The 17,266-nt window shown below is 46.8% G+C and overlaps 1 protein-coding gene across 1 annotated transcript in view; it reads left to right on the forward strand.

Annotated features, from left to right (window-relative positions):
- IL17RB (interleukin 17 receptor B) overlaps window positions 1-16,867 on the forward strand; it is a 169,926-nt gene extending 153,059 nt beyond the window's left edge. Inside the window, exon 11 of the mRNA XM_085627621.1 lies at window positions 13,975-16,867. Within this exon, the coding sequence (XP_085483747.1) occupies window positions 13,975-14,663 (689 nt within the window). The 3' untranslated portion in view covers window positions 14,664-16,867. The remainder of the gene's footprint in view (window positions 1-13,974) is intronic.
- Window positions 16,868-17,266: the final 399 nt, after the last annotated feature.

Below are 17,266 nucleotides of genomic sequence, written 5' to 3' on the forward strand. Positions count from 1 at the left end.
AAAAAATAGAAATAAAAAAAACACTATCCACACTTACCCCACCCCCTGTGCTTTTGGTGGCCGTAGGCCACCAAATGTACAGGGCTTATTAAATCAGTAAAAAAACTATATTTTGGCAACATGAAATTATAAAATCGAAATAAAAAAAACACTATCCACATTGACCCCACCCCCTGTGCTTTTGGTGGCCGAAGGCCACCAAATGTACAGGGCTTATTAAAGTTGATAAAAACCGTGCACGGAACGCACTGCATTAAGTGGGCGCGCACGCCTCGAATGGCGTAAAGTAACTTAGCATTTAAAAAACCGTACAAATTCACTGAAAAAACCATAGGTTTCACACACGTTATAGTTAGGAATTAGCATTTAAAAAACCTTGCAAATTCACTGAAAAAACCATAGGTTTCACACATGGGATAGTTAGCGGAAATTTTACTGATAAAAAACCAATGAAATTGCCCCGTTATAGTTAGTGCTGGCAACTATAACTCACGCGACCGCAATCTTCTGCTGATGACATATGTGTCTTTATAAAAAAAAATATTTGTAATATATGTATAGCTAAAAATGTATGGAAGAAGACATGGGCAAATAAGTGTCTAAATACAGTATTAGCATCAGCAGAGGATTGCGGTCGCGTGAGTTATAGTTGCCAGCACTAACTATAACGGGGCAATTTCATTGTTTTTTTACCAGTAAAATTTCCGCTAACTATAACATGTGTGAAACCTATGGTTTTTTCAGTGAATTATATATATATATATATATATATATATATATATATATATATATATATATATATATATATTCACTGAAAAAAACATAGGTTTCACACAGGTTATAGTTAGGAATTACCTTTTAAAAAACCTTGGAAATCCACTGAAAAAACCATAGGTTTCACACATGTTATAGTTAGCTGGACATTTCACTCATACAAAACCAATGAAATTCCCCTGTTACAGTTAGTTCAGCTAACTATAACTCGCGCGCCCGCAATCCACTGCTGATGACGTCACATATTACATCACTCATGACATGGTCAGTGACATCACTCATGACATCACTGATGACATCTCAAATTACATCACTCATGACATCACTGATGACATCATCCATGTGATAAATTCGTGCATCTTCTCACACCCTAATATAACCTTTGATACAATGACTCAAAATTACAGAGTTCCATTCTCAAAACCATACATACACCAATACAAATAACTACAGACCCACTTATTAACTGTTAGGTCTACATACACCTCCACTCATTCACCTGTATAGTCACTCATACTTACAGTCACTCCGTACAAGACTATCATATGCATTTATACACCTATATAGACACTCACACACCGCCAATCATCCATTGAGGTACTGACACAACTAGTCAGTCGTACAAGTAATTTAACGCAGTCCAATTTACTCACCTATACAGTTAAACACACTCAAGTACACTTACTCATAAAAATAGCATCACATTCTTACACTCTTATGGAATCATTGATACACGCACACAATCATCCATACAGTCACTGTCACAATCACACACTCGCACATCTACCCACTTATATACTCTTACACACATATATACTGCCTTTCACATATGTAGTTAGTCACAAATGTACCACTGACATATACATTAAATCCCTAACACACCCATACATACACTCACTCAAACATACAGTCCATCACAGATGCACTCTTAAAACCATGCACCCATAGAATCACCCACTCACACATCTATGCATAGAGTCACACACATCCTACCCACACAAACACTCAGGAACCCATACAGATACTCAGACAAGTAATCAATAACTCATATAGACACTCATATAGCTATTCACAAAACCATGCAGCCACTTATACACCAACATACAGACACATACAGACATTTACACAGTTTAGTCAGTAGTCTGCAGTAAGATACATTTAATGACTCACTTATAGAGTCAGTTACGTACCACAGAAAATCATCCATTTACACACTTGTACACCCACTTATTCTTCAACAGGCCTTTCCCTTTATATATTAAACATATTAAAATTGTTCAGAATCACATACTCAATGGATGATGTCATCAGTGATGTCATGAGTGATGTCATTTGAGATGTCATCAGTGATGTCATGAGTGATGTAATATGTGACGTCATCAGCAGTGGATTGCGGGCGGGCGAGTTATAGTTAGCTGAACTAACTATAACGGGGGAATTTCATTGGTTTTGTACTAGTGAAATGTCCAGCTAACTATAACATGTGTGAAACCTATGGTTTTTTCAGTGAATATATATATATATATAGTCTAACTTGGATCTCTTCTTCCACCTCTGCTGCTTACTCTCCAATCCACAAACGATATTTTAATTTATTTCTGACAACTATTTCCCAGCTCCTGTCCTAATATCTAGTCCTCCCATCATACCTTTGCTCCTATTCCATGCATCTCATAACCTATGTCATTTCCCTTTTACCCCATCCATTTATCTGTTTCTCCACCTTTTTCTTCAGTTTTCCTTTAGCTTGAGATTAAATCTTCACTTTATGAGCTTTTGAGCAACTTGTCTCGCTCTAAACCCATACCTCAGTGTTCTGCACTTGACCCCAGTCTCTTCCCTCACTCCACCTTCTCCCTTTGTGTTCCCATCAGATCATTCTTCTACTTCTTTATATAATCAGTTTTGAAGACTCCACTCATAACTCACCTTATTCCTTTCTGCATTGGGACCTGCATTTGACCAATATCTGCCTTAACTAATTTACCCATCAATGTTGAGGACACCCTATTTTTTTAAAACCAATGTTTCTTATCCTGCCATCTTACCTCTCATCTGTATGCTCAGAGTCTGGTTCTCTACATTATGGTAAACATCTTAAAACATTCAACCTTGTCTTTACTTCTTAAACCTCCCATGACTTGTTCCTCCTTGTGTAATACAGATTAAGGCCTAGATTTACTCTTCTTTTGTGTCGGGGTTGCGTAACGATTGATTTGTGTGGTTTAGTACATACAAAGTAACATAAAGCAGCATTAATTTGCATCGTGTGTGCATTACATGGGTGGAGCATGGGCATTCCCGTGCATCTACCCATGTATTTTTATGCAAACCCACATTTACAAACACTTGTACTCCTGGGTTTGCACCAAAATAGTGCCGCTACCTGGCAGAGGCGTAACAAGGAGAAATCTCTTTATTTCTCCTCGTTATTTCCTCTTTCCATGTGTGCTGCGTTCTGTAGCACACATAGAAAGAGGGGGAATGTGCCTCTTAGGCTTGTTTTTGTGCATGAAGGTATTCCTTCCTTCACAAAAACAATCCTGCTGTAACGCAGGCACCCTTCAGGCACAACACAGTGCGCCAGTGCTAGGAGAGAGCAGACGTGTGCCATATCTTAGTAGCTACGGTGCATTTCTGCTCTCTTTAATGCAACACAGCAAGTTGCCTTGCTGCGGGCAATTACATTTTAGTAGATCTGCCCCTAAGTCTCTGTTGTTGCTGATTAGCTCACTGCCAACGTCTCTCTTGTAATCCTCCATCCTTGTCCTTGCTCGCACTCTTCTAATGCTTCCTATTCTTTTTAATTCTCAATTTAGTTTTCGGTAGTATTATCCGTATCCGTTGACCATCCATCTTCAACAGTGTTCATAATATGTATAATTCTCGAGTACTGTATTATTGCTTTTCTTAATCTTCTGTTTGGTTCTGACTCATATGGCATTCAGGCATTAACCATATTTTTAGGGCCTCTGAAAATCTACAATGTGAAGTCTAATGTCTTCTGGGCTAATTTTGAGCTGATTTCTAGATCAGCCTTATATCACTCTAACACCTTCCAGAATGTTGTGGGATACCATACACACTCCGAGCGAGAGGATAACTAGGCGGCACACACATGCCTCCCATCCCTGCTAAGTAGTGTGATTGCGGCCTGGCGTCGCATTCGAGTGCTGTGTGATAATCACACCATTGGGGGCGGAGCTTGGTTCGCAATGAGCATGGCGGCTTGAGCCTTGGGCTCCGGCACACAGAGGCTCACATCCTTTATTTATCCTGCCCCACACCGTGCTAATCGAAAGTAGTTGACCTGCCACGGGTGGAAAACGGAGCGAAGCCGCGACGGGGCGAATTGGTGCGGGAGCGCTGTACGCCTGACGACCGGCGCTGGCTCACGGAGAGGAGGAGGCCCCTGATCCCCGTGCTCGAGTGCGGAGCGGGTCCGGCGACGTCGCCCTGCGTGCGGCGCCGCAAGTTGGAGGTGCCGGAGCGACGGAAGCACTGTTCCCATATTGTGGTCGAGGCTGCGGCGGGGGACCGCGAAGACTCAGGAACTCTGCGGGAGGGGTGGCGGAGCCCCTTCGTGCAGCGGAGACAGCTGAGGACTGGGCGGCGGCTTGCTCTGTCGGCCTGAATGCGGCGGCCGAAGCCGGAGAGCGGAGGGAGACAGCAGCGGTGATCCTCCGTGATCGATTGAGGAAGCAGCCTTGGGGGTGAGAAATACGAGTACGGCTCACCAGGTCTTGTGTGTGACTCTCCTCCACTGCTTGCGCTGTTTCTGCAGATAATTATGCCTTAGCGTGATCCATGGACTGATCACACACCCATAGTGCTATCCCCTGAGAACATGGCGCCTTACTATTGGGAACAAGCATCTCTACATTTTTACTACTTGTGCAATATTGACTCTGGAGATTTATGTTACATAGATGGCCATGAGGGGTTGCCTCGCTGTCCAATACAGTGCTGAGAAGTGCAGATGCGGAGTATTATCCGGCCAGTTTTTCTGCTTTTTGGATTTTGATTGATAAGCTAGGACCATCTTTTTTCTGGCCAAAACCGCTACTTCTTACCTGCAGTGGCTTCACTTCGTAACGGCGGACGGCCGTAGAAGAGTGCTGGTCCTGGGCGGGGGTCGCGGAGCTGAAGGCCGTGTACTTGGGGACTTCCTGTGGCTCCAGGCTATTGAGGACCCGACGGGTGCTGTATCGCGCGGCGCCGGGGGCTCCGCTGAAGGGGGAACAGCTCCTGGGAATCGTGTGCGGCCCGCCGATGGACGTGAGCCCTTTATGCCGGCAGAGTGAAAGCTGGGTGTTGGCATGGGCGCAGGTCGCTGACGATCCTGCTCGGAGCGCGAGGGTCCTCGACTGGCTGCAGAGACAAGGGTCCACAGGAGGAGCTGCTTTGCGAGAGTGCTACAAGAGAGTCTGCAGTGCCTGCTGGGAATGGTGGTGAGGATCGCCTACCTCTGTGGCTCTATTTAGCCGGCCGACCTGGTGAGGGTGCCCCTGCGGCGGATGACTTGTGCTCGGAGGCTGCCTTGGCCCTTGCGCAGTTGGCGTGGTGCTGGGGGAGGTGAAACGGGAAGCACCCTGCTGCGTGGCACACTGGTGCTTTTGAAACGCGGGTGAAGGCCCGCGATTTGAGTGGCGGCCCCCCTGGATAACACACTCAGAGCACTATCGTTAAGACCTCGATCAACAGGGCGACGCAGTGTGGTAGACGGGTGGCGCCCACGGAAAGGGAGGCGATAAGATGGGCAAGTCGGATAAAACGCAGGCAAAACTCTCTTTTGAGCAAAGGCGCCCGAAGGCCCAGGAAGTGAGGGAAGGGGCGGCGGGTGGCACGACTGCCCCCCCCTGAAGACGCCCAGGACATTCGCAGTCTGCTGCTCTCAATGGAGAAGGGTCTACAGTCGGGCATCACATCTCTGGGGGCGAAGATTGACGCCCTCTCCTATCGCATGGACCGCATGGGGGAGCGCCTCGACAAACACGCGGAGCGCCTGGACCAAACGGAGGAGAGACTGGCAGGGGTGGAGGACGCGCAGACCTCGATCGACACTGAACACAAAAAACTAGGGCGTATCATGCAGGTACTGCAGGATAAAACCGAAGACCTGGAGGCCCGCGCGCAACGCTGTAATCTGCGCATTACGGGCCTACCGGAAACGACGCCTACGGGCAAAATGGAGTCATTTGTGGAAAAAATGCTGATAGACCTGCTTGGCCCAGAAATCTTCTCGACTATGTTCGTGGTGGAGAGAGCGCACAGATTCCTAGGCCCTAGACCAGCGCCGGGGGCGCCGCCGCGGCCGATCATCGCTAAGCTGTTGAACTACAGGGATAGGGATGCCGCGCTCCGGGTGGCGAGGGAAAAGCGGTCTCTCCAGTACGAGGGGTCCTCCATCTCGCTGTATCCGGACTTCACTGCAAGGGTCCAGGAAGCCAGACGACGGTTCATACCGATCAAAAAACAATTGCGTGAGCAGGGCCTGGACTATGCGATGCTGTACCCTGCGAAACAGCGCGTTAACAGGCAAGGGAAGACTCACATCTTCCTCGATCCCAAGACCGTACAGAGGGCGCTGAAGGACTGGAGCAGAGAGAAGAGGAACAGCCCTGCGCAGATCTCGGGAGATGAGGAGGCCGAGGGCTCCTTGGAGCAGCAAGACTAAAATACGCAGGTGATATGTACGCATTGGGTGTGCGGGCTGCTGTGGAGGTGAAACAATGGGAGGGTGCCGGTAAGGGAGACTCTAGGGGGCCGCACCATAGCTTGGAAATTTAGGGGGAGGGTAGGGGCCACCTGCTCGAAAAGCGCAGTACAGAGCTGGGAGATGACCCGGGGGAGAAGGGCCGATCTGGCGGGGACCGACTAGCAGACAGGGCTCCGAACTGGTAAACTGTGGCGCTGGGACTGCGAGGACCGCCGGAACTTGGCGTCTTGGACACCAAGGGGGCAGGGAAATGTACACTGGCTAATATCTTCCCTCACGGTGGGGGAAAGTACTCTTGCTCTGTGGGCGGAGGGGAGGGCTCGGAATTGAGTGTATTTCGTCTGAAAATATTTGTACGGAGCTCCCCCGCCTCCGAGTGCAAGACACACATTTTTTTTTAACGGGGTTTTCTGTTTAGTGGGTGGGGAGAGGGAGGTGGGGGTAATCTCTTAAGGAGATACAGCGTGGCTGAGTTGGGGGAGGGCAGCTGTGGGAGGGGGGAGGTGAAGGGGGTTTGGTTGTTTGTTCAGAGGTTAGTCCGACAGACTGGAGAGGTGAGAGGGCAGATGCCTGGAGACTCAGTACACACTATGACACCGGGGCCACTAACTCGTGACCATGACGACCATGGTTAGACCTACTGTCCCACTAGGGTCACCCAGCCCCATACGAGTAGTGACTTGGAACGTCAGAGGATTGAACGATCACCGTAAAATGCGCAAAGTCCTGCAATATCTAAGCAGACATGACATAGATGTAGCCTTCCTGCAGGAGAAGCACCTTCCAACCTACAGTTCCATGTTACGAGGGGCTGCGAGGAAATATACATGCGGCTGGTTTTACTACACACACGTATAGATTACTGGCTTGCGTCGTCGACATTCATCCCGCGGGTTGGCCTGTGCCAGGTGCTGCCGCGGACTCTGTCTGACCATTCCCCTATTTTACTGACTATTGACACGCCTAGGAAAACTATTCCTCCGTTCACGTGGCGGTTCCCCCCTTACTCCCTCCTAGACCCCCTATTTAAGGAGGAATTGGCGGAAGCTATAACCACCTTTTTCGAAACTAACGTGGGTTCAGTTGACAGCTTCCAAATGGTCTGGGAAACGTTCAAAGTCTATATTAGAGGAGTGGCTATGGCTAAACATTCAGGGGTACTGCGCGATATCCGCAGGAGATTGGCGACTCTGGAGCGTCGACTGGGTGAGGTAGAGGCTAGACAGCTGAGGGGTGAAGGAAGCGGGCTACAGAGGAATTGAAGATTCTATTGGAGGAGTACCACGAGGCCGCGGATGCGGAGGTCAAACACTTAGGGAAGTATGCCACTGCGAGGGTTTATGGAGAGGGGGAGAGGCCGGGCTCGGTCTTGGCGAATTTACTCAAGGCAAGAAGGAGTAGAGCCAACGTTACCGAGGTCCGATCTGACGCTGGGGAGATGCTGACTGGGGAGGAGGAGATTGCAGCTTGCTTTAGGTCGTACTATGCGACACTATATGCTTCTCGGCAGACGGGGATGGATGACGAGATACGGGAATATTTGGACCACATTAAGATGCCCTTTCTTTCTAACGCTCGTAGGGAATTTCTGGCTCTCCCCATACAGAGGGATGAAATTCTTGAAGCTCTGGCGGGCATGCGTGCGACCAGTGCGCCTGGGGCGGATGGCCTGATGGCTGCTTTCTATAAAAACTTTGTGGATATTCTCCTCCCACATCTTTCGCAGCTGTTCGACGACATGTGCGACACAGGCCGCATGCCAAAATCCATGAGTGAGGCATTGTTGGTCGCCATCCCCAAGCCTGGGAAACCCCCGGAGGAGTGCAGCTCCTATAGACCATTATCGTTATTGAATGTGGACGCTAAGATCTACGCGAAAATATTGGCTACGTGCCTTGCGCTGCTGACCCCGGAGCTTGTGGCACCGGAGCAGGCGGGCTTCATGCCGGGCAGGAATCTAACCTACAATCTGCGAACGGTTTTCGGCACCAGGCAGCATGTCCGCAGGGACATTAGAGCACTTGCGGTGTTCCTAGACATGGAGAAGGCGTTCGATTCAGTTGAATGGCCTTTCATGAGTCAGGTGTTGACTAAAATGGGCCTGGGCCCGGTATTCATGCGTATGATGGGGGTCCTGTACACGGCGCCAAGTGCAAGGGTACGACTGGGGGGACGAGTTACGGAGGCTATTCATATCTCCAGGGGAACGCGTCAGGGCTGCCCGCTGTCGCCGCTGCTCTACGCTCTGGTGGCCGAACCGTTAGCCTGCGCTTTGCGTGAATACCACGGCCTGAGGGGGGTGAACTTCCCCTCCTATAATATAGTAGTATCCACGTATGCCGATGACACCCTGTTGTACGTGCGTGAACCAGAGAGTAATCTAGCTTCGGTGCTGCGAGAAGTGGTGCACTTCGGTGCCCTCTCGGGCCTGCAGATGAATTGGAATAAATCCATTGCCTTTCCGCTTACCCCCTCCATGACCCCTTATGAGATGGAGTACCCGTTACAATGGTCGGATGAAGCGGTCAGGTATTTGGGAATACGGCTCCACACGGACCCTGAAATATTAATAAGGGAAAACTATGGTAGGGCTATTGATAAACTTGAGGACGACGTGGAGATTTGGATCGGCCTCCCACTCTCCTTATTTGGCAGGATATCAATTATGAAAATGGTGGTGCTGCCTCGCTTTCTTTTCCTGTTCACTAATATCCCTATGGTGTTAGTACGAGTATTTTTTGATAGGCTACGTAGGTCACTATTGAAGTTGGCATGGGCGGGCAGGCAGGCTCGAGTCAGCTGGCAGGTGCTCACATTGCCGTACCACATGGGAGGACTCGGTGCGCCAGATATGGAACTATACTATCGGGTGGCTCAGGGAGCGCAGGCACAAAGCTGGATTCACGGGGCGGAATCGGTGCCGTACCTCATACTGGAGAGGCTGTTTGCGGACCCCCTCCCGTTGCCAGCGATTCTATTTGAAACACCCGACCGCCGCACAGGCTATTTGGACTCCCTGAACTCCACGAGGCACGCTTGGGCTAGTATACTAAGGGATAAGGTTGGGGCACTTCTATATTCTCCGGCAATGCCAGTGGAATGGGCGCGATGGCTATCTCCCTGTAGGGATAAAGGCGTGGTGCGGGCCCTGCAAGAGCTTGGCCTGCCTGTGATGGGAGACCTGTTTGCGGACGGCACAGTTATAAAGTGGGATGAGGTAGCTGCAGGGGTGGAAGCCCCGTCGCAGCTGCAGCGTTTCCACTTCCATAGAGTGAGGGGGGCGTTGCGGCAGCAACTGGGGGACGACATGGCGGAGCCCCCGGAGGTGCCGGAATTAACGTATATCATCAAGCACAAATGCCCTCGCAGGCTAATATCTCGACTTTACAAGATAACTATGGAGCAACGTATACATTGGTACCCCAAGGCTAGGCTGGCCTGGCAACAGGACCTGGGGATGGTAATAGACGACGACATGTGGAAGTATTGATGTTCTGGCACACGTAGGATATCACTCCATGGGAGACACAGGTTACTTCATTTTAAGTACATAAACAGAGTATATTATACGCCGGCCAGACTGCACCGTTACGGACTGCGAGAGGACGCCGCGTGCGAGCGATGCGGACACGCCACGGCAGACTTCATCCATTTGGCCTGGGAATGCCCGGAGAGGGGTACGGAGTCGGGAGCCGTGGGGGGCCAGGAGACGATAGTGCAGTAGGCTGACTGGGGGGGGACAGCTTGTCAACTGGAGCGCTGACTCGGGTGTAGAGGGCGAGGACATACGCTTATAAGCTGGGGTAGTGGGATGCGAGGAGTGGGGAGATGGGAGAGGAAGATGCGGGTGTGTCATGGGACTGGCAGATAGCAGAGGGTGGAGTACGGGCAGACCGCGCAAGCGGCTAGAAACGGAGATTTGTACTATTGGAGGAGATCTGTTCGGACGCCTAGATGTTGGGGGGGTGGGGGGGAAGAGTGTTGGGGGAGTTTGAATAGATTAGTAGTAAAAACTGTTGTTCCCCAGGGGGGAAGTGTATACCAGCGGTGACATATCACTATCATACTGGGAAGACCTCACTACGGGACTGCCTTGGGGTGCAGCGATGCCCGGCCTCCAGGATGTGGGATAAGCTGCCGGGCTGCTGTGATGGGATGTGGTATAGTAGCCGGCCTCAGGGTTGTAGGCGCACTATGATGTATGTCAGTTTGGGCAATTTGATAATAAAAAAAAAAATTTAAAAAAAAAAAAAAAAAAAAAATCACACCATTACTGGTTTTGGTAATCCCCCTCTTTAAATTGGTTGCCCCGGGCTGCATGCTAGAGGAAAAATGCAACTGTCCAGCAAAGATGTTGTCTATATGCAGGGCCCCTGGAATTATGGGATTCTGCAGCCATATTGTATTCCGCATAATTATGGATTTGACGTACTTGCCACATAATCCATCATCTACTGCATAATTTGCAGATTCTAACGAAAAAAATTGGCTCTTGCACAAACTGATTAAAGTTACGAAAAATGCAGCCGCATGTATGGCTGTGCATTGCCACCGACCTATGCAAGGGTTAACTGGACACGTTTCAGTTAGCGATTGCTGCATTTAGAAATTAAAGTGATAATAATTGAGCGAAACCCTTTTCCCAGACAGGAGAAAAATATCAAAATAGTGAACCAATACTGCCACAAAATGAACTGTATTATGCCTCACAATTTGCCTTTTTTGTCACATAATTTCAGCCTGGAAAAATGCAGATTATACCAATTCAAAAGAAGTAGAATTTAGACCCTTTTAGCCTTTCAAACTACAGTGCTATATCATTACTTCCATGTTTGGGCAAGCTGCTGGAAGGTCAAATTAACAAACAACTGACTGATTATCTGGAAGTGAATAAAATCTTAGATCCTTCTCAATCAGGTTTCAGAGCAGAGCATGGCACTGAAGCAGCCTTGGTGTTCGTGACTAGTACAATTAGGTGCTCAGTGGATGTTGGTACACCTGCCATGCTCATTCTCTTCGACATATCCGCAGCATTTGATACTGGACACCACACTAAGGGCCTGATTACGATGACGGTGCGACCGCCACAGACAGCCCGTCGGTGGCAGTCCCACCACCATCGCAATAATATTTTCCGCCCGCCACATTAGGATGGTGGGTGGAGAGACCGACCACCACGGATCCTATGAACTTCAATCCCTACAATGGTGGCGGTGCCTGCCAGGCACGGCAGGCACCGCTGTAGGGATTATGATGTCCCTCCCCGCCGGATGTTTCATGGCGGTTTATCCGCCATGAAAAGGCTGGCGGAAAAGGACATTGGGGGCCATAGTGAGCCCCCTTCTCCCCTGGCCCGGCCCTCAGTGTTGTGTTTAGGGGGGCACCTACTGTGCCCTCTACATATCCATGCACCATGTGGCAGGCACTGCATGGTGCCTACCACGTAGTGCAGGGATATGTGAAATGTCAATTTTTCGTACTACGGCATGTGTTGCACACCACCTCACCCGCCGCAATACAAAATATCGACATTGTGACTGCCGTGGTAGCGTTGCATCCTAATTCGGCTGGCGGGACCGCCGACTTGTAGTCGGGCAATCTTGTTTGCGAATGGATGTCCGACCACCATCCTAATGAGGCTCTAAGTTATAACAAAGGTTATAGGAGGTCGGGATTCATGTGTCTGCCCTGGCGTGGTTCCAGGATTTTTTGAAGGATAGAATGCATGGTGTTTCGCTGGGAGAGTATACAGCCAAGCCCAGGCTGGTCAACAGGGAAGTCCTGCAAGGGTCATGCTTGAGCCCTACTTTATTTAACATTTATGTGCATGCGACCCACCAACCTTGCTGTTAGTTAAGCTATGAAGTCATCCTGTCACTAAGATCAAACGGAAATGTTGTTGGTGCTGTTGAACAGTAAGTGACTGAGGGCCTGATTAAGATCTTGGTGGATGGGATAATCCATCACAAACGTGACGGATATCCCGTCCGCCGTATTACAAGTGCGTTATATCCTTTGGCACTTGTAGTAACAATTGTGACGGAGTATCCCATACGTAAAGATCTAGACCAGGCCCAGAGTCTATAACAGGGATACTCAAAGTAAAGCCCGGGGGCCGCATGCGGCCCTCCTGACCTTTACATGCGGCTCACTGGGCAGCAGAAGCACTGGTCTGCTGTTTACTCGACTCGGCACTAACATGAAGAAAAAATGTAATTATACAGCAAGAGCATATTTAAAGGTTAATTGCAGTTCGGGAAAGGCAGTACTTAGGCCCTTAACTTTAGGAACTCCTTCATTTTTAAAGACAGCAAATGTGTAAAAATACGATAGTCTTTTCAAAATTCTAAAAGTGTATTTAATTGACCTGTAGAGTTATTTCACCTTAGTAAATCAAATTATAGCAGTGCAATCAGAAGTATTTTTCTTAAGTGATGTTTTTCAAACATGAATTTAGAAACGTTCATAATCCCCTCCCCAACCTGACAACAATGCTATTAGTGATTACATCCAAGCACAGAAGATGGTTTTGAAAAGCACGCATCCTTAAGTCATGTATTTGAAGTTCCTCTTATATGATAAAAAGAAAAAGGAGGGAAATTAAAATAAAACAATTGCCCAGGGTCACACAATTTGGTCAAGGTGAGAAGCCGGGATTCATCCCAGGTTTTCTGGTTTCAAATTGCACAATTTCTTTCAGCCACTAAATATACATGCTTTGCTTCCCCTACACTGACTTTACACCCCCACTGTCATCCGCCTCAATGCGGCCCTCGGTCACACCAATGACCAAACTTTGCGGCACCCCGGGAAAATGTTTGTGAGTACCCATGGTCTATAACATGATAAGGCTCAATATAAATGGACCGAAGTTTCTTTAGTGTGAAGAACTTTAAAAAAAAAAAACGTTCACATCTTCTAACAACCACCAATGTTTGGAACTATAGTTACACGATTGGTGGCACCTATTGGGTCAAACCGACATCACTGGTTACATTTTTTATTGTACTATGTAAGCACCAGTGGTAATGAGTTTTCGCTTGCAGCATGCTTGTTCCTACAACTTCCATGTAACCATCAACTATATTGACTTCATCATATTTTCGACAGCAGTTACTGGAAATGCGCCTGAAAACCACAAACTAAAACAATCAAGAAGCTCTACACATTTAAGTCTTGCCCACGTGCTTTCCGCGTATATATGAAAAGAAATTAGATATTTTTGCCTGCTAGAACTCCACAGTTCGTCTTATACTGTAAAATATTCCATAGTGCCATGTGTCATTTGAGAAGCCTTCTTCATTCATTTAGTATTCTGTTGGTAGTTGTTTTTAAAGTAGAGATATAAAACAGTTTGCTAAACTGTTTTTTTTATTACTTTGAAAAATAAAGTGCGTTTTAATGAGTTTTTATAGAAAGAATGTATTACTGACTGCAAACATAAATCCGATTTGAACGTTTTTGGTTGTTTTTTCCAACAGGTGGCATTATGCCATTTCTGATTTACGAGGCAGAACTGCAGCCCCCGGTTAAAGTGCTTCTTACATATCCGAAAGTAAACACTCCTTTTCAAAAAACCGTACTGTCTTTTGCTGACTTTCTGCACGATTACTGCAAAGCAGATGTCATTTTAGATTTGTGGCAGAAAAGGAAGGTTGCTGACGTGGGCCTGGTGCAGTGGCTCGTCACCCAGAAAGAAACGGCGGATAAAATCATCTTCCTCAGCTCAAGTGGCACAGACGAGCTCAAGATTGGATCTCCTGCTGAAACCAAGGCAGACCACAAAGATGCAGATAGCTCCGAAAACATGTTCCCACTCGCCCTTAACCTTTTTTGCGGCGACCTGATAAGTCAGGGCAGTTTGCAAAAGTATATGGTCGTCTATTTTTCGGAAATAAACCCAAAAGGAAATCTTCCATGTGTTCTACAAACTTGCTCAAAGTATTGTCTAATGAAAGACATCGATGTTTTCTGTAGCGATCTCCACACTGTCTCAAGCAAACCATTACCTATCGCCAAGACGCTTGCACACAACAATAAAAAGAATGACATGTATTTGCACGAACTCCAGAACGCCATTTTAGAACAAAAGCAGTGGCTTCGAGGGCGTCCTGGCCTTAAAGCAGAAGAGATGCCTCGGAGTGAAAATGCGCTGCTGAGCGTGATCTAAAATCCGGGGCCTGCATCACGTAAACAGCTGTCAGTGATAATGGTTGTACCGCATAAACAGGCGTCAGTGATACTGTTTGTATCACATAAACAGGTGTCAGTGATAATGGTTATGCCACATAAACAGTTGTCAGTGATAATGGTTGTGCCGCATAAACAGGCGTCATTGATACTGTTTGTATCACATAAACAGGTGTCAGTGATAATGGTTATACCACATAAACAGTTGTCAGTGATAAGGGCTGTACCCTATAAACAAGTGTCAGGGATAATGTTTGTACCACATAAACAGGTGTCAGTGATAATGTTTGTACCACATAAACAGGTGTCAGTGATAATGGTTATGCCACATAAACAGGTGTCACTGATAATGGTTGTGTCACATAAACAAGTGTCAGTGATAATGGTTGTGCCACATAAACAGTTGTCAGTGATAAGGGCTGTACCACATAAACAAGTGTCAGGGATAATGGTTGTACCACATAAACAGGTGTCAGTGGTAATGGTTGTACCACATAAACAGGTGTCAGTGATAATGTTTGTACCACATAAACAGGTGTCAGTGATAATGGTTGTACCACATAAACAGCTATCAGTGATAATAGTTGTGCCACATAAACAGGTGTCAGTTGTAATGCTTGTACCACATAAACAGGTGTCAGTGATAAGGACTGTACCACATAAACAGCTATCAGTGATAATAGTTGTGCCACATAAACAGGTTTCAGTTGCAATGGTCGTACCACATAAACAGGTGTCAGTTGTAATGGTTGTACCACATTAACAGGTGTCAGTCGTGGTTGAATTTCTCACCAGTAAAAGTCAAAAGTGGTATTTTCAAATGGAATGAATAATTTTATTGATTGAAAAAACAATGTGGACGATGTTACACGATTTTGCGGGATATGGTGCTAACACAAAGCACTGTGTAATGTATCACTGACAAATTGAAATACAGGGACAGCGTTTACTGCTCACAGAAATGTGTCATTGTGATACAGGCAATGACAGAAAGAAACCTGTTTAGGTAATGCAGTGCCTGGGCCCGAAAATGTGAATAGAATACAAAAAATGATGGCTGCCAGATTTCTCAGAAAACATCTAGATTCCATACTTTCTATAGATAAAGTTTGCTGTATTTGCTTAAGTCTTCTATGCATATGATTGATTAAATAGGAATGAGTAAAAACTTAGTGGTGGTAGAGGGAGCACAGTCATCCCTAATGGATCACATTATTTGTTTAATGACATTTGTTTCTTAAATTGCATGTGTGCCACGCTCACTGCGCTTTTTCTTTTTGTCCTTTTTTTATTGTGCCTATGCTGCACAGCATCGGCAAAAACATTCCTAACTCCAACAGTGAGAACTAATGGCTTTGCCAATGCTTTTTTTATATAGCACTTAGTGCCACAGTCCTGAGGCGTTGCAGTCCTGTAAATCATAAGTGAAAGCAGTAGCCTGGAATTATTCGTAGAAACCTTCATTTGTATCAAGATAGCTCTGAAAACTGCAAATCTTACATTCTACCACTCCTTAAGCCACTTATATTGTACCCTATGCAAGGTGCCTAAACAAGGTATTGGGGCTGAAGTTGTCCAAGAACTGGTTTTGATAAACTTAACACTGCAGAACAAAATGCCTACATAGTTACCATAAATCACATGTGCCCTTACTTTGTGGGGTGATTTCAAGTAGGGAAATGAACCACATTAGTGTTTGTTTATCTCTTGAGGAATTGATGCTGACTAGAAATGTAAATTGATACTTGTATAGCGCACTACTCACCCGCTAGGGCCTCAAGGCGCTTGTACGAATACCGCAGTGGAACCCATCCTGGCTTTCCCTGTGAGGCGTCCACTCCTGGGCACCCCCAAGGTGGAGGCCAGGCATCCTTAGCGTTGTGGGGGCCGTTGTGGAGATTAAGCAAGCTATTGCCCAGAGTTGCAGAGTGGGACTCCATGATTGGAATGGCACCGAGGCGAGAATTATCAGGTCCGTGGAATTTTTGAGCCCAAGACCCACCGAGGCGGGGAATTGAACCCTGGTCCCGGGCTAGACCTCTGCATCAGGGTCTGCCGCTCTAATCATTGAGCCACACTTCTCCAGAAACAAACCACTCTTCTGCTGCCAAGGGTTTTGTGAGCTAATGTATGGCGATACTTGTTAGACATACACCAAAAGTAATAAAGCAACACCACAGAAAATCAATACGAACTGGTTTTTACTATATGAATTCTTGCAGGCATATTACTTCAATGTACTTTCTGATAATCTTTGCTGCGATTCTGTTATATCTCTTTGCTGTTCACTTCCTGTTTATTTCAATGATCTCTCGGTAGTTGATTTATTTCTGTGTTTTACACTGTGTTCTTCAGTTTTTCAATTAAAATACAGCTGTTGCCAAAACCAAACACAATGGTATTAAAGTTGTCAGTCTATTGCTGCCTGTAGACACAAAAGCGTAATTTGAACCTTTAAAAAACATAAAATGCAAAACCGCAAGTAAACTAACAGCAATTGCAGACGTGTCTTGATATTCGAAAATCTTAAAACAAACATTGGCACAGCAAATAGGTCTTACCAGTGACCCCTCGTGGCTCTGC

This window comes from Triturus cristatus, chromosome 9, assembly GCF_964204655.1.
Source record: "Triturus cristatus chromosome 9, aTriCri1.1, whole genome shotgun sequence".
NCBI lineage: Eukaryota > Metazoa > Chordata > Amphibia > Caudata > Salamandridae > Triturus > Triturus cristatus.